At 44.0% G+C, this 23,520-nt stretch overlaps 1 protein-coding gene across 1 annotated transcript in view; it reads right to left on the reverse strand.

Moving 5' to 3' along the window:
- LOC124256660 overlaps positions 1–21,622 on the reverse strand; it is a 28,949-nt gene extending 7,327 nt beyond the window's left edge. Inside the window, exons 1-4 of the mRNA XM_046690635.1 lie at positions 21,532–21,622; positions 6,034–6,248; positions 5,385–5,532; positions 4,743–4,908 (exon numbers count right to left, since the gene is read on the reverse strand). Coding sequence (XP_046546591.1) covers positions 4,743–4,908; positions 5,385–5,532; positions 6,034–6,232 — 513 coding nt within the window. The 5' untranslated portion in view covers positions 6,233–6,248; positions 21,532–21,622. The remainder of the gene's footprint in view (positions 1–4,742; positions 4,909–5,384; positions 5,533–6,033; positions 6,249–21,531) is intronic.
- Between the last annotated feature and the right edge of the window lie 1,898 nt (positions 21,623–23,520).

Genomic DNA, 23,520 nt, shown 5'->3' on the forward strand with positions numbered 1-23,520 from the left:
TGAGGGCCAGCTCTACTAACTCAATGGTGACTGAGTGGCCAATCTTACTAACTCACTGGTGACTGAGTGGCCAACTTACTAACTCAATGGTGACTGGTGGCCAACTTACTAACTCAATGGTGACTGGTGGCCATCTTACTAACTCATCTTACTTACCAAACTCAATGGTGACTGAGTGGCCAACTTACTAACTCAATGGTGACTGGTGGCCATCTTACTCAATGGTGACTGAGTGGCCAACTTACTAACTCACTGGTGACTGAGTGGCAAACTTACTAACTCACTGGTGACTGAGTGGCCATCTTACTAACTCAATGGTGACTGGTGGCCAACTTACTAACTCACTGGTGACTGAGTGGAAACTTACAAACTCAATGGTGACTGAGTGGCCATCTTACTTACTAACTCAACTGGTGCCAACTCAATGGTTGACTGGTGGCCATCTTACTAACTCAATGGTGACTGGTGGCCAACTTACTAACTCAATGGTGACTGAGTGGCCATCTTACTAACTCAATGGTGACTGAGTGGCCATCTTACTAACTCAATGGTGACTGAGTGGCCAACTTACTAACTCAATGGTGACTGAGTGGCCATCTTACTAACTCAATGGTGACTGAGTGGCCAACTTACTAACTCAATGGTGACTGAGTGGCCATCTTACTAACTCAATGGTGACTGAGTGGCCATCTTTACTAACTCAATGGTGACTGAGTGGCCATCTTACTAACTCAATGGTGACTGAGTGGCCATCTTACTAACTCAATGGTGACTGAGTGTCCATCTTACTAACTCAATGGTGACTGGTGGCCATCTTACTAACTCAATGGTGACTGGTGGCCAACTTACTAACTCAATGGTGACTGGGTGCCAACCTAACTTACTAACTCACTGGTGACTGAGTGGCCAACTTACTAACTCAATGGTGACTGAGTGGCCATCTTACTAACTCACTGGTGACTGAGTGGCCAACTTACTAACTCAATGGTGACTGAGTGGCCATCTTACTAACTCAATGGTGACTGGTGGCCACTTACTTACTAACTCAATGGTGACTCCAATGGGTGGCCATCTTACTAACTCAATGGTGACTGAGTGGCCATCTTACTAACTCAATGGTGACTGAGTGGCCATCTTACTAACTCAATGGTGACTGAGTGGCCAACTTACTAACTCAATGGTGACTGAGTGGCCAACTTACTAGCTCACTGGTGACTGAGTGGCCAACTTACTAACTCAATGGTGACTGAGTGGCCAACTTACTAACTCAATGGTGACTGAGTGGCCAACTTACTAACTCAATGGTGACTGAGTGGCTATCTTACTAACTCAATGGTGACTGAGTGGCCTATCTTACTAACTCAATGGTGACTGAGTGGCCAACTTACTAACTCAATGGTGACTGAGTGGCTAACTTACTAACTCAATGGTGACTGAGTGGCTATCTTACTAACTCAATGGTGACTGAGTGGCCAACTTACTAACTCAATGGTGACTGGTGGCCATCTTACTAACTCAATGGTGACTGAGTGGCCATCTTACTAACTCAATGGTGACTGAGTGGCCAACTTACTAACTCACTGGTGACTGAGTGGCCAACTTACTAACTCACTGGGACTGACTGGCCAACTTACTAACTCAATGGTGACTGAGTGGGCCATCTTACTAACTCAATGGTGACTGGTGGCCAACTTACTAACTCAATGGTGACTGGTGGCTATCTTAACTAATGGTGACTGGTGACTGAGTGGACTGAGTGGCCTTACTAACTCAATGGTGACTGAGTGGCCAACTTACTAACTCAATGGTGACTGGAGTGGCCATCTTACTAACTCACTGGTGACTGAGTGGCCAACTTACTAACTCAATGGTGACTGAGTGGCCAACTTACTAACTCAATGGTGACTGGAGTGGCCAATCTTACTAACTCAATGGTGACTGAGTGGCCAACTTACTAACTCAATGGTGACTGAGTGGCCATCTTACTAACTCAATGGTGACTGAGTGGCCAACTTACTAACTCAATGGTGACTGAGTGGCCATCTTACTAACTCAATGGTGACTGAGTGGCCATCTTACTAACTCAATGGTGACTGAGTGGCCAATCTTACTAACTCAATGGTGACTGAGTGGCCATCTTACTAACTCAATGGTGACTGGTGGGCCATCTTACTAACTCAATGGTGACTGGTGGCCATCTTACTAACTCAATGGTGACTGAGTGGCCAACTTACTAACTCAATGGTGACTGGTGGCCATCTTACTAACTCAATGGTGACTGAGTGGCATTAACTCTCTTACTAACTCACTGGTGACTGAGTGGCCAACTTACTAACTCAATGGTGACTGAGTGGCCAGTGGCCAACTTACTAACTCAATGGTGACTGAGTGGCCAACTTACTAACTCACTGGTGACTGAACTTACTAACTCAGTGTGACTTACTAACTAACTCAATGGTGACTGAGTGGCCAACTTACTAACTCAATGGTGACTGAGTGGCCAACTTACTAACTCAATGGTGACTGAGTGGCTAACTTACTAACTCACTGGTGACTGAGTGGCCATCTTACTAACTCAATGGTGACTGAGTGGCCAACTTACTAACTCAATGGTGACTGGTGGCCATCTTACTAACTCAATGGTGACTGAGTGGCCAACTTACTAACTCAATGGTGACTGAGTGGCTATCTTACTAACTCAATGGTGACTGAGTGGCCAACTTACTAACTCAATGGTGACTGAGTGGCTATCTTACTAACTCAATGGTGACTGAGTGGCTATCTTACTAACTCAATGGTGACTGAGTGGCCAACTTACTAACTCAATGGTGACTGAGTGGCCAACTTACTAACTCACTGGTGACTGAGTGGCCATCTTACTAACTCAATGGTGACTGAGTGGCCAACTTACTAACTCAATGGTGACTGAGTGGCCATCTTACTAACTCAATGGTGACTGAGTGGCCATCTTACTAACTCAATGGTGACTGAGTGGCCAACTTACTAACTCAATGGTGACTGAGTGGCCATCTTACTAACTCAATGGTGACTGAGTGGCCAACTTACTAACTCAATGGTGACTGAGTGGCCAACTTACTAACTCAATGGTGACTGAGTGGCCAACTTACTAACTCAATGGTGACTGAGTGGCCAACTTACTAACTCAATGGTGACTGAGTGGCCATCTTACTAACTCAATGGTGACTGAGTGGCCATCTTACTAACTCAATGGTGACTGAGTGGCCATCTTACTAACTCAATGGTGACTGAGTGGCCATCTTACTAACTCAATGGTGACTGAGTGGCCAACTTACTAACTCAATGGTGACTGAGTGGCCATCTTACTAACTCAATGGTGACTGAGTGGCCAACTTACTAACTCAATGGTGACTGAGTGGCCATCTTACTAACTCAATGGTGACTGAGTGGCCAACTTACTAACTCAATGGTGACTGAGTGGCCAACTTACTAACTCAATGGTGACTGAGTGGCCAACTTACTAACTCAATGGTGACTGAGTGGCCATCTTACTAACTCAATGGTGACTGAGTGGCCATCTTACTAACTCAATGGTGACTGAGTGGCCAACTTACTAACTCACTGGTGACTGAGTGGCCATCTTACTAACTCAATGGTGACTGAGTGGCCATCTTACTAACTCAATGGTGACTGAGTGGCCAACTTACTAACTCAATGGTGACTGAGTGGCCAACTTACTAACTCAATGGTGACTGAGTGGCCATCTTACTAACTCAATGGTGACTGAGTGGCCATCTTACTAACTCAATGGTGACTGAGTGGCCATCTTACTAACTCAATGGTGACTGAGTGGCCATCTTACTAACTCAATGGTGACTGAGTGGCCAACTTACTAACTCAATGGTGACTGAGTGGCCATCTTACTAACTCAATGGTGACTGAGTGGCCATCTTACTAACTCAATGGTGACTGAGTGGCCATCTTACTAACTCAATGGTGACTGAGTGGCCAACTTACTAACTCAATGGTGACTGAGTGGCCAACTTACTAACTCAATGGTGACTGAGTGGCCAACTTACTAACTCAATGGTGACTGAGTGGCCAACTTACTAACTCAATGGTGACTGAGTGGCCAACTTACTAACTCAATGGTGACTGAGTGGCCAACTTACTAACTCAATGGTGACTGAGTGGCCAACTTACTAACTCAATGGTGACTGACTGGTGTGGCCATCTTACTAACTCAATGGTGACTGAGTGGCCATCTTACTAACTCAATGGTGACTGAGTGGCCATCTTACTAACTCAATGGTGACTGGTGGCCAACTTACTAACTCAATGGTGACTGAGTGGCCAACTTACTAACTCAATGGTGACTGAGTGGCCAACTTACTAACTCAATGGTGACTGAGTGGCCAACTTACTAACTCAATGGTGACTGAGTGGCCAACTTACTAACTCAATGGTGACTGAGTGGCCAACTTACTAACTCAATGGTGACTGAGTGGCCAACTTACTAACTCAATGGTGACTGAGTGGCCAACTTACTAACTCAATGGTGACTGAGTGGCCAACTTACTAACTCACTGGTGACTGAGTGGCCATCTTACTAACTGAATGGTGACTGAGTGGCCATCTTACTAACTGAATGGTGACTGAGTGGCCTACTTACTAACTGAATGGTGACACCTGATCAAATGAACCAGTTATTCACAGAGTGAACAATAGAATCACATGGCACCTGACTGAATGAAGCGTCTTACGTGCTTGAACAACAAGCTACCTGATTGGATGACATTCCCGAAGAAGCTTGCGTTGACACCAAGACGCTTGAGTTCTGCAAGGACAATGATATTCCCACTGAGGGAGATACTGTCGTTGTACGCCCACCGACTTCCCTTCAGGTCGTGCAGCGTCTTGTATTTGGTTCTGAAACATGGGATGGCACATACTGGATAGAGGCCAGCTAACGAGTGAGCGAGTGAGTGAGTGAGTGACGGGTTTAAGGCTATTGCAGATACATGATGACATCAGCAAGATGAGGGAGGAAAGCCCAATGAGCTGCAGTCCACGGACACTTAGATGACCTGGGAGCGATGGTCTATCCTACCAGTTCCCAGAAACAGTTCACCTTTCAAAGTTTCGGTAGTTCCAAAATGATTCCAATAATCTCGCTAAAATCCCCAAAACTAACAGGTGGTATTAACATTCAGGACAACAAGAAGCCAAGGTTATCAATATGTGAAGGACAGACTCACTTTAGTTCCACAACCAAACCTGTGACTTGTCAAATATTGTTCTCACATCACAGGACAATAGATGTCATTTGTCCTTCTCACTGTACATCGCCAAAGGCTTGTGTAATTGCCACATTGTTTCCAATTACATAACAGCAAAGAACATACGCATTATCCACGTGTACGACAACGTCGGAGAAGTAGACGGGTCGGCCGAGGGCGTTGGTGTGCTGGTGAAGGGGTGCCGCCTGGCACAGTTCAGCGTACTGGTTCTTATTCTGAGAGAGACGCAGGAAGGCCGTGCTGCACATGAAAGCTGCAGACGTTAAAAGAAGATGAGGCTCATGGTGAGTTCTTTTGAAAGTAGCGGAGAAGATACATCGCAGACTACGTGGAGCAGGAAATAATACAGAACAAGTTACAACTATGTAGGAGGCATAGTAATCATGAAGGAAACAAATTACAGTATGTAGGACATATTCATATTTCAAAACCATTTCAGATATTTTCGTTCTGAAACCATAGAAATATATGTGATAAAAGCGAACACATTTCTGAGACAGAAATCAATGACATTGATCACAATCAATTTAGAATTGGATCTGCAACACTTGATTATAAAGCTTCAACCTTTTTTTCAATGATGACATGTTACCTCAACTGCGCCATGCCTTTATTTTGAGAAAATATAAATAACCAAATAAATTACATGTAATTACCTTTTTAGAAATTTTACTGACAATTGCTGCCATTATTGTGGTTGCATATCTCAGAAGGTCAAAATGTTCCAGAATCACACACTTGTTTTAACACAAACCTATGTCAACTTCGTCGGACGTGAACGGGTCAACCCTTGTGGGAGGAGGTCCACTCCATCGTGGTTCGTAGATGAGTGAAGCCTCTACATCCAGCACAGACTCCAGATACTGCACCACTATCTCAAACACTTCCAGCGCCACCCCAGGGGACAGATATGTGATGAGGCGGAGCTTCCGTTTCGGGGTGGGGGCTGTCATTCTGCTTATACTGTATCTACAACAACTAGAATCACAGACTGCTTATACACCAGTGTCATCAGGAGAAATGTAGTTTATCTTCTTCTAAGATTATTTCCCTTATATGCACCATCCTGTGAGTGTCTGCTCGTTACAGCCCACTGAGACACCATGGTACAGATAAACACTTATACCACATACTCCACCTAGACAGACTCCGGCACCATCCTGTGAGTGTCTGCTCATTACAGCCCACTGAGACACCATGGCACAGATAAACACTTATACTCCATCTAGACTCCGGCACCAACCTGTCCATTTATCAATCCTTTAATGTCAATCTTCAGTCATAATAATAACAAATACCATCTTCCAACGCCTTTTGGTCAGACACAGTAAGAGATCAAACCCTGGTTAAATACCTCTGTAATACCCCATTAGTTAAATAACTCAGTAACACCCCAGCGATTAAGTACCCCCGTAACACCCAATTAGTTCAACATCTCAGTAACACCCTCAGGGCTCCAGATAAGGGACGTATATGGGCGTATGTACGGATAAAAAATATGCACAATACAGCAGGAAATATTTTAGAAAATGTAGCAGATATGCACCTCCGCAATGGTGTACGCTCTTAGAATCATTTACAGACGTATTTATCTGAAAAATGTAATTTTTAGAGTAAAATTGATATTTTATACTTATCCTGACTCATGCTCTTTTGCTTGTCTTCTTCTTCTTGCGAACATAGTGGAACACTTGTATCTCCTTAATTGAAGCTCCCTTCAATGTAAAATCACTAATTAGTACTCACCAAGAGTTGCCTCCCTTTGTCTTTGCGCGGGAAAGGCGGCGCCACCTTCTGGCCTCATGCTTCACTCTCTCCTGATATAGCGAGCCCAACACTTGAATTTACAGGGAAATCCAAAGTGTTATGTGGGGAGGATGGGAGGGCTTACACCTCATGAGTCAGGATAAGTATAAAATATCAATTTTACTCTAAAAACTACATATTTTTCCTTATCCTGACTCATGCTCTTTTGCTTGTAGAATCCTATGGAAACGGAGGTGGGAAAGAACAGAATACTTTGGATTTATAAAATTAATTAGTGATTTATATATATATATAACTGTAATAACCCCCTTACGGGAACTTTATAATGGCACTGACTTAGGATAATTCCTGCTAATATAAACCATAAGTTTATACACTGCCATAGATGGGGTATTACAATAATAATATACTATGATAATAGCAATAAAGGTATAAAAAGCGATTCCAACATGGAGAAGCTACCTAACTGTACATAAACATCAGTACTGGGCTTAAGGCTAAGTAGACTTAAGCTAAGTATATAAATAGCCCTAAAACTCCGTAGAGTTATAAGCTAGATAATACTGGTATGAATTATACATAATAATCTCGTAAGACTATGTGTTAACGTCTACGAGGGACTGTCAACTGCTGTGCGAGGACCATGGGACCGAAATGGTGAATACCTGAGACGTCCTCAGTGGTGATATCTCTCAGATAGTGATTAGCAAACACCATGTCAGATTTCCAAAAGCAGCCTTCCATGATGGTATTTAATGAACAGTTACCATGTAGAGCGAGTGTGGAAGCCAATGCCCTGATCTCATGGGGATTAGATGCTCTTGGAGGGTCGAGTCCTGCAGCCTTGTAGGCGCGAAGTATGACAGTTCTTATCCATATAGATATGGTGGTACGAGAGACTTCTGTCTGAGTTGTTGCTGATAAAGGGATGAATAATCGTTTGAGAAGTCGTCGCCTTGTTTTGGAACGTCGTAGATAGATTTTGAGAGCTCTGACTGGGCATAGAGATAAGTCCAGTGTATCTTGAGATCGAGAATCGAGGAGAGTGCAGGAATATGGAATAATCTGTCTGGTTGACCCTGGCAATTGATTTTTGGCGATGAAATCCCATCTTAGTCCCAAGTGCACTGTGTTTTGATTGTCATCAAACTGTATCCTCTCATAATCTAGTCGTGAATTTCTGACATCCTGGCTGCGTAAGCTAGAGATAACAGGAACAAGGTTTTCTGTGAGAGAAATTCAAAGGTTGTCGATTCCAGCGGTTCATAAGCCTCACTTGTGAGGTGTTGGAGCACTATATTAAGATCCCAAGCTGGAAGTGGAACTTCCGTTTCTGATCTTCCAATCGGAAAGCACGTAGTAAGGCCAGTAACTCTGGCGTCTTGGTTAGCTTGACACCCGTTCTCATAGTTATCACAGAACTAAGAGCGGCAAGATATGTTGACAGTGTCGAGCCTTTTAAATGTTTGTTTTGGCGTAGGTAACACAAATAATCAGCCACTTGTGGATGTGTAGCATTTCTCGCTGTAAATCCCTTTTTTGCTGCGTAATTTTCGAAACTGTGCCACTTGTCGTCGTACAAGTTACGTGTAGAATAGCGTAAGGCAAGCGTGACTGCTTTTGCCGCTCTGGTTGAATAACCTCTCTCTATTTTAAACACATTTTAATACAGTCCATACGTGAAGTTGGAATGCTTCTGGGTTTCCGTGCACCTGTTTGGTGTGTGGATGTACTAATAGATTCGAGCGCTTTGGTAGCTCTAGTGTTGGTTGTCTGATTTCTTGAATTAGAATGGGAAACCACGTTCTGGCTGGCCAGTAGGGCGCGACCAAAGTGAGTTGGAGGCTCTGTGTTTGTCTGATTTTCTGTAACACTTGAGGTATTATTGCTGGCGGCGGAAACGCGTACGCATTGAGGCCTTCCCAGGATATGCTTAGAGCGTCCGTTGCCCACGCTCGTGGATCCGGGACTGGTGATACGAATGTCGTTAGCTGATTGTTTAAGCGAGTGGCGAATAGATCTACTAGCGGAGCTCCTATTTGCTTGATAATCTGTGCAAAAATTTCTGTATGGAGCATCCATTCTGTCAGTGATGGTAGATGTGGCCGAGAGAGTGCGTCTGCTAGTACATTCTTGGCTCCGGGAATGTGACATGCTCTGACATGTAAGTTGAGATCATCGATTAGATCGAACAGTTGAAAGCATAAAGTCAATAGGTTCAGTGATCTCGTTGAGCCTTGTTTGTTCACATAAAACGCCACTGTCGAGTTGTCGGTATGAATCATCAGATGCGCCTTTTGCAGAATGGTGCTCCAATGAAGTATGGCGTTGATTACCGCTTTCATCTCTAACATGTTTATATGGAGTTTGCTTTCTTGCTGATTCCATAACCCTGAAGCCGTCCAGTTGGCGAGATGAGCTCCCCAACCTTGGAGCGACGCGTCTACATATAGATGGGTTTTGAATTCCGGCTCTGTTAAATAAATGCCTTCGCAGACATTCGACCTCCTGGTCCACCATAGTAGATGAGGTCTGAGGTGTTTCGGTAGACTGAATGGTTGTAGGTCGTCGAGATGAGCATTGATGAAGACCTGTAACGGACGTAACTGTAGTCTGCCTCTGACTGTCATGTCTTGGGCTGACGTGAGGAGACCCAACAGGCTCTGCCAATGTCGTAGTGGTAGCGGAGAGAGTAGGGCTAGAGGAATGGTCTGTTGGATCTTGAGCCATCGGTCTTCTGGTACGACGATACGGTTGAGAGTCGTGATAAATCGAATGCCTAGAAATTGCAGATCTTGCGAGGGTACTAGGTCCGACTTGAGTAAATTTACTAACCATCCTAGCTGTGTTAGTAGCTTGATGATGTAGTTTAACTGTAGTTTGAGACGCTGTGGATCTTGATCTACTTGTATCCCGTCGTCGAGGTAAAATGCACTGCGTAGCCCTAGACGATGTAGGTAGGTGACGATAGGTTCGTTACTCTTGTGAATAACCAGGGGGCCGATGATATTCCGAATGGGAGTACTTTCCATTGGTAATGCAGCCCGTCTAGTGTAAATCGTAGGTATTTCCTGGATTCGGGATGTATCGGGATGTGTAGATACGCGTCTTGCAGATCTATACTGGCCATGTAATCCATGGGACGAATTAACTGCCGTAATTGAGGTAGATGTATCATGCGAAACGTTGGCGGTTTGCGTAGATAATCTCTGTTGAATGTGCTCATGTTGTAAATGAGTCTGTATTTCTCCTTGGAGTTTTTCTTGGGTACTAGGAAAACTGGGGAGTAGAAGCCTGGTTCGACGTTTACTTGATCTAGTACTTCTATGGCCTGCTTGGTTAGGAGAGAAGTAACAGCCTCTCTTAACTTTGGTAGTTGTTGTGCCTGGAAGTCGAACTTGTGAGGGTTGACTGTCAGCGGAGGCGTGGCCTGTAGTTGGATACGATATCCGTGTTGAAGAATGTTGGAGACATATGGGTCTTGTAACATTCCCCAGTTCTCCCAGTGCAGTTGAAGGCGTCCACCCACTTGTGACGGTTGTACTGGAACGGCTGGGGGTGGAAGACTCCAGTCGTTCCGAACCTGTCTTTCATCGTTTATAGTTGTGGGAACCTCTGGGTGCCCTGCCTCTTCCTGATCCTCCTCTGTAGTTGCCATATGGGCGACGAAAAGAATCTTTTCCTCTGGAGCTGGCCATCTTCCTATCCCGTGCTCTCTGTAATCCAGTGAATTTAGATTTCCCTGAATATCTTTGTGAAGTCTGCCTGATGACGCTGGCTAGCGTGTCCATCGACTTTATCATAAGGACTTCTCTAGAATCCTTAGTGACTTCCTTGGAGACTTTCTCTATTCCTCCGTCAAAGATGGATGGTGAGGACCACGGGGCTGTATAGAGTGGAGCTGTAACTGCTCACCCCAGCTGCAGGAAGCGAGGAGGCCTTGACGACGAGCTAAGGTTAGCGCTGCTGAGACTGATGTGAGACGATCCGTTAGGAACTGCTGGTCCTTCTTCTGCATAAGTAGGGCCGAGTAGATCATTCTATCATCTTCAGAAGTCGTGTCACGAAATCTGGTGATAAGAGTCTCATTGATCGTTCTAGATCTATTAAGGCCAAAGAACATACGCCTTGTCATGGTTTCTATCTGAACCAGCTTGCGATCGTCAATCTTATAGTTCTTATTCTTGACATCGTTGATCACTTTGTAATTATCATCGATGTCTTGTGCCTTGAGGAAGGGGTCCATATTATGGGTTGAAAACTTCTTAGCGTGAAAGTGCGGTAAGTGTGGCGTTTGAACTTTCGTGGCTTTATGGAAGGCTGTGTCCAAATTCTGTGGCACCGCAGCAATCGGGTCGATCGGAGGTAAGGTGATGGCGTCTGCATCGTCCTCCTTCATCAGGTAAGTATGCGCCGAGTTACCACTCTTGGAAGGTGAAGAAAGGTCTAGGTTGTTAACCATCCAATAACGTATCTCAGCGTCTGAGAAAATGATGCCTCCATCATCTTCTACAACGGGATCGCTGATAAGAGGTTGATGCTCTTCTGATGGTGGGCTATGTGCTTCTACCACTGTACAGGGTGACGTTAAAGGAGACCTGACTTGGGACTTCCATTAAGACTTGTGTGGTGACCTGCGAGGAGATCGACGTGGTGATCTACGAGGAGATCGGCGAGGTGAACGGCGAGGTGATCGGCATGGAGAATGGCGAGGGGATCGTCTTGGTGAACGGCCTGACGAGCTGCGTCTAAAGGTTGACCTTCGCGGAGATCTGTGAGGTGAATGTTGATAGCTTCGCGAAGCCATTGTGGAATCCCTCGATGACCTTCTGCACGAAGATGATTTAGAGCCTGTTACTGGTGCCCTTCGTGAAGACCTTCGCGAAGCTTCCTCTGCGTCCGGTCCTGGGGAACGACGACTAGACCTTCGCGAAGGCTTTCGTGAAGTCTGGTGGTCCGAGTCCCGAATCTAAGGATGAGGCCGAGGTAGGTGTTGATCTATAAAGCCTTCGCGCAGGCTGTACATCTGGGTCCTTCGTCGAGGTGGTCTGTGACTTCCTTCGCGGAGGTGGCTTAGTCGTGGCCGCTACGTTGACGGGGGGTCCCTCTGGGATGTCGTCTCTGTGACGATGTAGTCGGTGCCCTCTCTGCGATGTTAGCGACGGGGCCCTTAGGAAGATCGTCCGACATCGGTGTAGACACATCAGGCTGCATGGCGATCTGTGCTGACGTAACTGTTGCCGACACCGGTCGTCTCTTGTGGCGTAGATCGGGAATGATGATCGGCTGATCATCATAGAGGCCCAGTTCAGCGGCTGGAACAATCTCGGCTGAGAAGGTTCTTGAAGACTTCGTAGACTTTCCCTTGGAGGTAGACGCTGCCCTGGGGCTACGGAGTCTGCGTTGAGTAGATGTCGAGGCCCTCTTAGACTTTGGCTGCGATGACGGGATGTCTGGGGAAGCAGGACGCTTCTTGGAGACGGCGGACTGCATCCCACCCCCCTCCGAGGGAAACTCTAAGCGGAACACCAGGGGGAGGGTAGTCCGACAGCAGCTGACTGGCTAGGGGTTCCGATGTATCGGCCATGTCTAAACCTTGTTTTGCGTGACCTATCTGCTGCACGTCTCAAGGCATAAAGATGATATTTATTAAAAGCAGAATTAGATAGATTAATACAGTAACTGCAACGTGAAGAAAACGCACAAGGCGTAGTACAGCTAGGGCATATTAAATGCGGGTCAGCAGCAGAAAAACGTAATCTACAAATAGTACAGATTTTCATCAACGTAAACTAGCTGAACAATCACGAAATCCCGTGAATAAACAGTAGACATACGAATAATTATCAATACATATTAATGAAGGATACTAGCTACACCTCTATAGTAACCTATAGGAGGTAACTAACTAAGAATAACCAAAGGATATAGTGTGTAGGGAGACACAGGCGCTCTCACATCCTGCTCACTGGGCGAAGAAGGAGAGAGTGAAGCATGAGGCCAGAAGGTGGCGCCGCCTTTCCCGCGCAAAGGCAAAGGGAGGCAACTCTTGGTGAGTACTAATTAGTGATTTTACATTGAAGGGAGCTTCAATTAAGGAGATACAAGTGTTCCACTATGTTCGCAAGAAGAAGAAGACAAGCAAAAGAGCATGAGTCAGGATAAGGAAAAATAGTATTGTTTTATTGTTTATTGACCTGTTTACACAAGAGTAGCAATGTTGTGGTGTATATATGAAACGAAACACAAGATTACTTATACTCCATTAAATTCCATGCAATGTACTCTTTAGGTTTTCCAGTACACCTGTATTGAAAAAAAAAGGAGTACGTACTCTTGATGTTGAAAAATTATCTGGAGCTCTGCACCCTGGAGGTTAGATACAAAAGTAACACGCTGGAAGTATACCTCAGTTACACCCCGGTGGTAAAATATCTCAGTAACATCCGGTGGTTAAATACCTCAGTAACACCCCGGTGGTAAAATATCTCAGTAACACCCGGTGGTTAAATGGTTTGACCTCATATCGCCTACACCACTATTTCGCCTACAGCTTATATAAACATCCTGTCAAATCCCATCTACCCTGTTCAGGGAATGGAATGGCCCTATTCCACTGTAGTTTCATCGAATGCAACTAAATGGGAGAGAAGACTATTGAGAAGTTACTATTGATACATGATTTGTTTTAAGTATACAGTGAAGGATATTAGTGAAGGGGGTTATGCTTACCCCTTGGTGAGATAATCCCATTGTTTTGATTAGAATTAATACTTCAAAAGATTTATCTTATAAAAGTAAAAAGATTATATGGACCCAGACCGATGATGGCGAGAGTTCCTCTGTGTAGACAACGGTGAAGATGACAGACTTTTGCTGTTTGCTACAACCGAGATGCTGGAATTATTGAGCCGGCGCTGACATTCTCTTTATGGATGGTACATTCTTTGTGTGTCCTAACCTGTGGCTACAAGTGTACATCATTCATTGTCTGGTGAATGGTAAAATGTTTCCTGTAAACTTTGGCGTTGCTTCCCAACAAGACCAAGCGGACGATATGTTAGGCTTTTCACTTTGCTGAAGGATATTGTTGTGAGGCGACTTGGCATCGAACTTTCACCAGAAATATTCCAGATCGACTATGAAGCAGCAGTTATCAGTGCTATTAGTGAAGTCTTCCCGACAGTTCCGTCCGAGGTTGCCTATTCCATTATTCTCAAGCTTTGTGGCGTCAAGTTTTGGAGAGGGACTGTCTCGCGACTACATGAACAACCCAGCAGTCCAAGCCCACGCGTTCGACGAGCAGCTGCTTTGCCCTCCTTCCCCTGAACCAGGTCCAAGATGCTTGGTTTGAAGTCATCGAGCAGTCTCCCCGACAGCGACAGAGTAGCAGCCTTCCACGACTTCGTCACCAGCACCTGGGTTGAAGATGATGCCAAGTTCCCAGCACACATCTGGAACCAGCGAAAACACAGGCCCGGCTCAAACAACCATCTTGAGGGATTCCACTCTGGCTTGAAGAAAGCGATACCCGATCACACCCCAACATCTACCAACCGTAAAGGAGCTCAAGAAGATCGAGAAGGCAGACAGGCACAAGACGACAGTTTGGACTTGAGGAGCAAAGGAGACCACGAGCACGTGTAGACCGTGATCGAGATCAGAGGATCGAGAGACTCAAGGTGCAGCTTTCCACGGTGTGAAGTCTGTGATGCAGTTCCTTGATGCTGTTGGCCACATCCTCAAGCTAAACTGAGAACTCAATTCAATCAAACTCATAACTCTGTGTGCTCCTGATGACAATGAAGTGCTTTATTTATTTTAATTTAAAATCAAAGTTATTAATGTATTAAAGTAATGTGAATCACATACATTTGTTTGTTTTTCTTATCCCTTAGGCTGGTCCATTATTCCATGGGTAACATAGGCAGGAAATGGTGTGCAATGGTGCATAAAGTTGTTTTGATAAGACTGTAGGCGAAACGGTGATGTAGGCGATATGAGGACAGGCCGGTTAAATACCTCAGTAACACCCCGGTGGTAAAATATCTCAGTAACACCCTGGAGGTTAAATACCTCAGTAACACCCGGTGGTTAAATACCTCATTAACACCACAGTGGTTAAATACCTCAGTAACACCCTGGAGGTTAAATACCTCAGTAACACCCTGGAGGTTAAATACCTCAGTAACAGCCCGGTGGTTAAATTCATCAGCAACACCCTGGAGGTTAAATACCTCAGTAACACCCTGGAGGTTAAATATCTCAGTAACAGCCCGGTGGTTAAATACCTCAGTAACACCCTGGAGGTTAAATACCTCAGTAACACCCGGTGGTTAAATACCTCAGTAACAGCCCGGTGGTTAAAATACCTCAGTAACACCCCCGGTGGTTAAAATACCTCAGTAAAAGCCTGGTGGTAAAATATCTCAGTAACAGCCCGGTGGTTAAATACCTCAGTAACAGCCCGGTGGTTAAATACCTCAGTAACAGCCCGGTGGTTAAATACCTCAGTAACAGCCCGGTGGTTAAAATACCTCAGTAACAGCCCGGTGGTTATATACCTCAGTAAAAGCCCGGTGGTTAAATACCTCAGTAACAGCCCGGTGGTTAAATACCTCAGTAACAGCCCGGTGGTTAAAATACCTCAGTAACACCCCAGTGGTTAAATACCTCAGTAACAGCCGGTGGTTAAAATACCTCAGTAACAGCCGGTGGTTATATACCTCAGTAAAAGCCCGGTGGTTAAATACCTCAGTAACAGCCCGGTGGTTAAATACCTCAGTAACAGCCCGGTGGTTAAATACCTCAGTAACAGCCCGGTGGTTAAAATACCTCAGTAACAGCCCGGTGGTTATATACCTCAGTAAAAGCCCGGTGGTTAAATACCTCAGTAAAAGCCTGGTGGTAAAATACCTCAGTAACACCCCAGTGGTTAAATACCTCAGTAACAGCCCGGTGGTTAAAATACCTCAGTAACAGCCCGGTGGTTATATACCTCAGTAAAAGCCCGGTGGTTAAATACCTCAGTAAAAGCCCGGTGGTTAAATACCTCAGTAACAGCCCGGTGGTTAAATACCTCAGTAACAGCCCGGTGGTTAAAATACCTCAGTAACACCCCAGTGGTTAAATACCTCAGTAACAGCCCGGTGGTTAAAATACCTCAGTAACAGCCCGGTGGTTATATACCTCAGTAAAAGCCCGGTGGTTAAATACCTCAGTAACAGCCCGGTGGTTAAATACCTCAGTAACAGCCCGGTGGTTAAAATACCTCAGTAACACCCCAGTGGTTAAATACCTCAGTAACAGCCCGGTGGTTAAAATACCTCAGTAACAGCCCGGTGGTTATATACCTCAGTAAAAGCCCGGTGGTTAAATACCTCAGTAACAGCCCGGTGGTTAAATACCTCAGTAACAGCCCGGTGGTTAAAATACCTCAGTAACACCCCCGGTGGATAAATACCTCAGTAAAAGCCCGGTGGTAAAATATCTCAGTAACAGCCTGGTGGTTAAAATACCTCAGTAACACCCCAGTGGTTAAATACCTCAGTAACAGCCCGGTGGTTAAAATACCTCAGTAACACCCCCGGTGGTTAAATACCTCAGTAAAAGCCTGGTGGTAAAATATCTCAGTAACAGCCCGGTGGTTAAAATACCTCAGTAACAGCCCGGTGGTTAAATACCTCAGTAACAGCCCGGTGGTTAAAATACCTCAGTAACACCCCCAGTGGTTAAATACCTCAGTAACAGCCCCAGTGGTTAAATACCTCAGTAACAGCCCCAGTGGTTAAATACCTCAGTAACAGCCCGGTGGTTAAATATCTCAGCAACACCCTGCAGGTTGAATACCTCAGTAACACCCCAGTGGTTAAATACCTCAGTAACAGCCCGGTGGTTAAATACCTCAGTAACAGCCCGGTGGTTAAAATACCTCAGTAACACCCCCAGTGGTTAAATACCTCAGTAACAGCCCCAGTGGTTAAATACCTCAGTAACAGCCCCAGTGGTTAAATACCTCAGTAACAGCCCGGTGGTTAAATATCTCAGCAACACCCTGCAGGTTGAATACCTCAGTAACACCTTGGAGGTTAAATACCTCAGTATCAGCCCAGTGGTTAGATACCTCAGTAACACCCCAGTGGTTAAATACCTCAGTAACAGCCCCAGTGGTTAAATACCTCAGTAACACCCCCAGTGGTTAAATACCTCAGTAACAGCCCCAGTGGTTAAATACCTCAGTAACAGCCCGGTGGTTAAAATACCTCAGTAACACCCCCAGTGGTTAAATACCTCAGTAACAGCCCCAGTGGTTAAATACCTCAGTAACAGCCCCAGTGGTTAAATACCTCAGTAACAGCCCGGTGGTTAAATATCTCAGCAACACCCTGCAGGTTGAATACCTCAGTAACACCTTGGAGGTTAAATACCTCAGTATCAGCCCAGTGGTTAGATACCTCAGTAACACCCCAGTGGTTAAATACCTCAGTAACACCCCGGTGGTTAAATACCTCAGTAAAAGCCCGGTGGTAAAATATCTCAGTAACAGCCCGGTGGTTAAAATACCTCAGTAACACCCCGGTGGTTAAATACCTCAGTAACAGCCCGGTGGTTAAAATACCTCAGTAACACCCCCGGTGGTTAAATACCTCAGTAAAAGCCTGGTGGTAAAATATCTCAGTAACAGCCCGGTGGTTAAAATACCTCAGTAACAGCCCGGTGGTTAAAATACCTCAGTAACACCCCGGTGGTTAAATACCTCAGTAACAGCCCGGTGGTTAAATACCTCAGTAACAGCCCGGTGGTTAAAATACCTCAGTAACACCCTGCAGATTGAATACCTCAGTAACACCTTGGAGGTTAAATACCTCAGTATCAGCCCAGTGGTTAAATACCTCAGTAACACCCCGGTGGTTAAATACCTCAGTAAAAGCCCGGTGGTAAAATATCTCAGTAACAGCCCGGTGGTTAAAATACCTCAGTAACACCCCGGTGGTTAAATACCTCAGTAACACCCCGGTGGTTAAAATACCTCAGTAACACCCCCGGTGGTTAAATACCTCAGTAAAAGCCTGGTGGTAAAATATCTCAGTAACATCCCGGTGGTTAAAATACCTCAGTAACACCCCAGTGGTTAAATATCTCAGTAACACCCTGCAGGTTGAATACCTCAGTAACAGCCCGGTGGTTAAATATCTCAGTAACACCCCAGTGGTTAAATACCTCAGTAACAGCCCGGTGGTTAAATATCTCAGTAACACCCTGCAGGTTGAATACCGCAGTAACACCTTGGAGGTTAAATACCTCAGTAACACCCCAGTGGTTAGATACCCTCAGTAACACCCCAGTGGTTAAATACCTCAGTAACACCCTGGAGGTTGAATACCTCAGTAACAGCCGGTGGTTAAATACCTCAGTAAAACCCGGTGGTTAAATACCTCAGTAACACCCAGTGGTTAAATACCTCAGTAACACCCGGTGGTTAAATACCTCAGTAACACCCTGGAGGTTAAATACCTCAGTAACACCCTGGAGGTTAAATACCTCAGTACCACCCGGTGGTTAAATACCTCAGTAACACCCGGTGGTTAAATACCTCAGTAACACCCAGTGGTTAAATACCTCAGTAACAGCCGGTGGTTAAATTCCTCAGTAACACCTGGTGGTTAAATACCTCAGTAACACCCTGGAGGTTAAATACCTCAGTACCACCCGGTGGTTAAATACCTCAGTAGCACCCGGTGGTTAAATACCTCAGTAACACCACAGTGGTTAAATACCTCAGTAACACCCGGTGGTTAAATACCTCAGTAACACCCAGTGGTTAAATACCTCAGTAACACCCGGTGGTTAAATACCTCAGTAACACCCTGGAGGTTAAATACCTCAGTAACACCCGGTGGTTAAATACCTCAGTAACACCACAGTGGTTAAATACCTCAGTAACACCCGGTGGTTAAATACCTCAGTAACACCCTGGAGGTTAAATACCTCAGTAACACCCTGGAGGTTAAATACCTCAGTAGCACCCGGTGGTTAAATACCTCAGTAACACCACAGTGGTTAAATACCTCAGTAACACCCGGTGGTTAAATACCTCAGTAACACCCTGGAGGTTAAATACCTCAGTAACACCCGGTGGTTAAATACCTCAGTAACACCACAGTGGTTAAATACCTCAGTAACACCCGGTGGTTAAATACCTCAGTAACACCACAGTGGTTAAATACCTCAGTAACACCCGGTGGTTAAATACCTCAGTAACACCCGGAGGTTAAATACCTCAGTAACACCCGGTGGTTAAATACCTCAGTAACACCACAGTGGTTAAATACCTCAGTAACACCACAGTGGTTAAATACCTCAGTAACACCCGGTGGTTAAATACCTCAGTAACACCACAGTGGTTAAATACCTCAGTAACACCCTGGAGGTTAAATACCTCAGTAACACCCGGTGGTTAAATACCTCAGTAAAACCCGGTGGTTAAATACCTCAGTAACACCCGGTGGTTAAATACCTCAGTAACACCCAGTGGTTAAATACCACCCCTCCACACAGTCTGCTTCACCTACTGAAGAATGCCATCTGACATGGTTAGCTGGCCAATACAGTTGATGTACCATCCTACCATCAAAGAAGACAGTTAATGTACATCAAACCAATGGAGCGATACCACCAGCCAGACTCAACACAGGAACACCTCCCGCTAGTGTCTAGAAGACATACATGGATAGTTCAATAGAGGCTAGGTGTTGTGTACTTCATCAAATAAACATATCCTTTGTTTGTGTGTTTTCTACCATGACACAGCAATGCTCCAGCTATATGCATCAAAATACAGCAACTGGCTATCACTGCTCCACACCCTGATGGTTAAGTTGTCTAGCAGGACCCGCAGAGGTACCACATGTATCCATGACAACACTACAACTTGGGTATATTGTAATTTGTATACATCTGGAATCCAACAATCAGTTTGGAGACATTAAGGTTCTCCGGTGGTTAGACTTGATTTCCACCTGTTATTTCATCTGAATCTATCATTGATGGACAACCGTAAGAGGGGCAAGAAACAAGTCCCTCTAAAACATGACCTAAAACATGATAAAGATGTACATGCTAATTACAGTAAGTTCATTTTCAGATATACCTGCTACATTTCGCAATTTGAAAATATTTCCGGAGAAATGTCCCTTCTGGTTTACAGAGCAACATTCCAGCTGAGTGAAAGTGGCCAGGAACTAGTGTTTCACCCATATTTTATCAGGATTGCATACAAGACAACAGTCAATCCACATTAGTGATGCCTTATCAGTGTATATATCACCTCAATGTTGAACACACACTGTATGAACAATGGGGAATTCTTTGTTCATGATATACTTTCTGTTTTAAATAATACACTTTTTTGTTCACAATTTAAATTAGAAAGATGGGGAATGTCTGCTAAGTCATACACATTGTTACAAACACCTTATTCGCCATAATTGCCCTGGGTGCTTAGAAACAGTGAGTGAGTGACTAAGATTAACGCCGCTGTTAACAATATTCCAGCAAACTCACGGTGGGGAACACCAGAAATGCGCTTCACACATTGTATCAACATGAGGAATCGAACCTGGGGCTTTGGCGTGACGAGCAAACACTTTAACCACTTGGCTTCCCCACTGTCCCCTAGGAGCTCAGAGACAGGAGAGATGGGGGATATCTGATAAAAGTCATACACAACCAAATATATTTGTCTACTACCAGTCGTGAGTTAAGAAACTTCATTCAAACACAGATAAAATGTTTCAGTAATAGTCATAGGCGACAAATTTACCATTCTACAGGTAACTTTCTGTAAAAAATGCTGTACTATGCATTAAAAAAGCAAGGGCAGCTATGTAAGTGTTTACAGTTAGTGGGAAGCGCTTACATAGACCATATACTTCCACTAGTCTAGAAATTGGTGAGGTCGCTTTATAGGGTTAATACGGTAGGCCACATCCATGATGTAATTTGTGTATGTAACTACTGTATGGGATCAGTGATCAGTTACAGGACACAGACGTGGAGGATCAGACCATGTCAGCCATCACTGTCGACAGCTGTATGTGTGGACGCACAAGGAAGGAAGTTGCAGGGCCATGAAGGATAGATACAAGCGATGTTATTCAACATCACAAATGAGGCCCGAGCTGGCTTGAAAACTATTACCTCTCTATCCTCATCATCGTCTTAGATGCAAGGGAAGACTCTTTGCATTGAATACATACATCCGTGTGAAACAAAACATATTTATCAACGCAGTTATACAAATAGAAAAAGCCGAAATTTATGCAACCTTTTCAGGGCCTCTGTCTCACAAGCAAATCACGGCGACAGCATGAGCCGTCCACGCGAGCGACACATTTTGAATATTTCAAACATGACATAATCATGATAGTGCATAATTGAAATAACTAAGGAGAATCGGGTACATCAAATTTATGGCACTTCCTACCTTACGACGGTCTGTTCACAAGCAAACGATTACACCTCTACAGCTGACTTGACAAGGCGAGATGACTGACTGCTCGCGGGTTTATATGAAAGTCAAGAGGTCACCAAAATGCTGGGTCATCAAAAACGAAAATTGAATTACAAAACAAAGTTTAATCGCACGGTTGAAATCAATAGTATGCATATGCCAATCAAACGAGAGTGTCTGTGTGTCACACATATAAAATTCCACCCCCAAACATTCTTCCGTATAATGCTCGAACAAAAGGATATTATGAGGACACATTATATTTTGTCACCATTTCGGTATGAAATTGTTCCTCACAACTAAAAATAACAAGAATTTCTATAGATCTATATATTAGGCGACATATTTTTTGCATTTATTAATAAAGTCTATTCCTTCAATGACAATCTGACTATATAGCTTGATAAAATATATATTAAGAAAATAATGTTTCAAGTAGTTCTAACTACTGGGTGATGAGATTGTTTAAAGGACTGTCGTATTTTGGCGACTTCATCCCTTTCTATGCAACTGTTTAAATCGGATTCAGTGATATCATATTGATTGTATGCGGTTTCTGCGACTTTTACATGAGTCATGCAGAGAGAAAAAATGAAATTGATAAAATCCAGGACGGGCGATCAAACTGCTGAGTCATCCCCTCGAGAGTCTGAGAAACAAGTTCTGTGTTTGTTTTCACTTGATTCGCTCGTGTAGGATTGAAGTTCCACAACGTAGTAGGTTCTAAACATTTGTTGTTGAGATGTCATATGAATTACACAGTCCCTTCACACCCGTTGACATTCGGAAGTTTAAAAGCAAGTCATAGTTATTGACATAGTAAGTATACAGGTTGGAGCAGAGACTGTGGTCTCTAGTTGGAGGTGTTACTTGGTAGCACCCCGTCCTGCCTGACTACATGGAGTAAACACCAGTACAACGACGTTACCGTCAATCAAATAATTGGTAACTTGATTTCAACGACAACCCTGATCAACACGTACCTTGACCGATAGTAGTTATAACTTTATCTGTTTGATTTTTTAATCACACTACACACTCATTCTCAGTATAAATGCACAATTACAAAAAAATCACGTCGTCTCCATATACAATACATTTCCAGTAAATGCTTGAATAAAACTTTACAATATATGATTGATTTAATTTAATATCGAAGTGGCAACATAATAATTTACTTTAGAGTCACACTTTGCGGTCCATATTTGTGAGAAATGCCCCAGCCAAGAGTGTACTTGTCAAAATAGGAATGTCGCCAACAGGATATGGTATATCGACTCTGTTTGTGAGATGACATGCTGAGTTGTGGAAACGGAAACAAGTGTCTAATGACAGCACAAGATCTATTTAGACAACTTTGAAGAAGTCATACTGTTAAGCATTTTCTTAAATTTCACTAAAAAATGAAATGTTCTATCTCGCTGTTTTCATGTATATTACGTTATGGATTACAAGTCAGCTGAAATTCAATTGTAACTTGCAGTGAACATCTGTATTATCTCGCAGTTAGTTTATTTAATTGTGGAATAAAAGAAAACCAAAACGTTTCATATCATATGGTGCCTTTACATACTTGAGGTTAACAACTTTCTATTTACATATAACCGTAGTGTTAAGGGTGTATTTTACGTTATGGCCTTTCGGGCAAAATGGAGAAAATAAACATGCGTCACATCATACTATGAGTTGCTTAGGTGCTAATTATGCCAGCAAATGGAGAAATCTGCAAAGTCATGCCAAATATATCAGTTGGCTACCAGCGAACATCGTCATTGTATTGTCCGTTATGTATATTACGTTTGTATTTATTGTCTATACATGATCGGCTATATATATTAAATCCAGGGGGATAAATTGTCAAAAATAGGTTGCAACATACGTAGGTGGGTTAGCGCACTTGACAACACGATAGTACGATACGATACTCATGTGATGATCGATGGTATAACGCAATATGAATCT

Source organism: Haliotis rubra, unplaced genomic scaffold (assembly GCF_003918875.1).
Source record: "Haliotis rubra isolate DU_JTF1 unplaced genomic scaffold, ASM391887v1 Scf634, whole genome shotgun sequence".
Lineage (NCBI taxonomy): Eukaryota > Metazoa > Mollusca > Gastropoda > Lepetellida > Haliotidae > Haliotis > Haliotis rubra.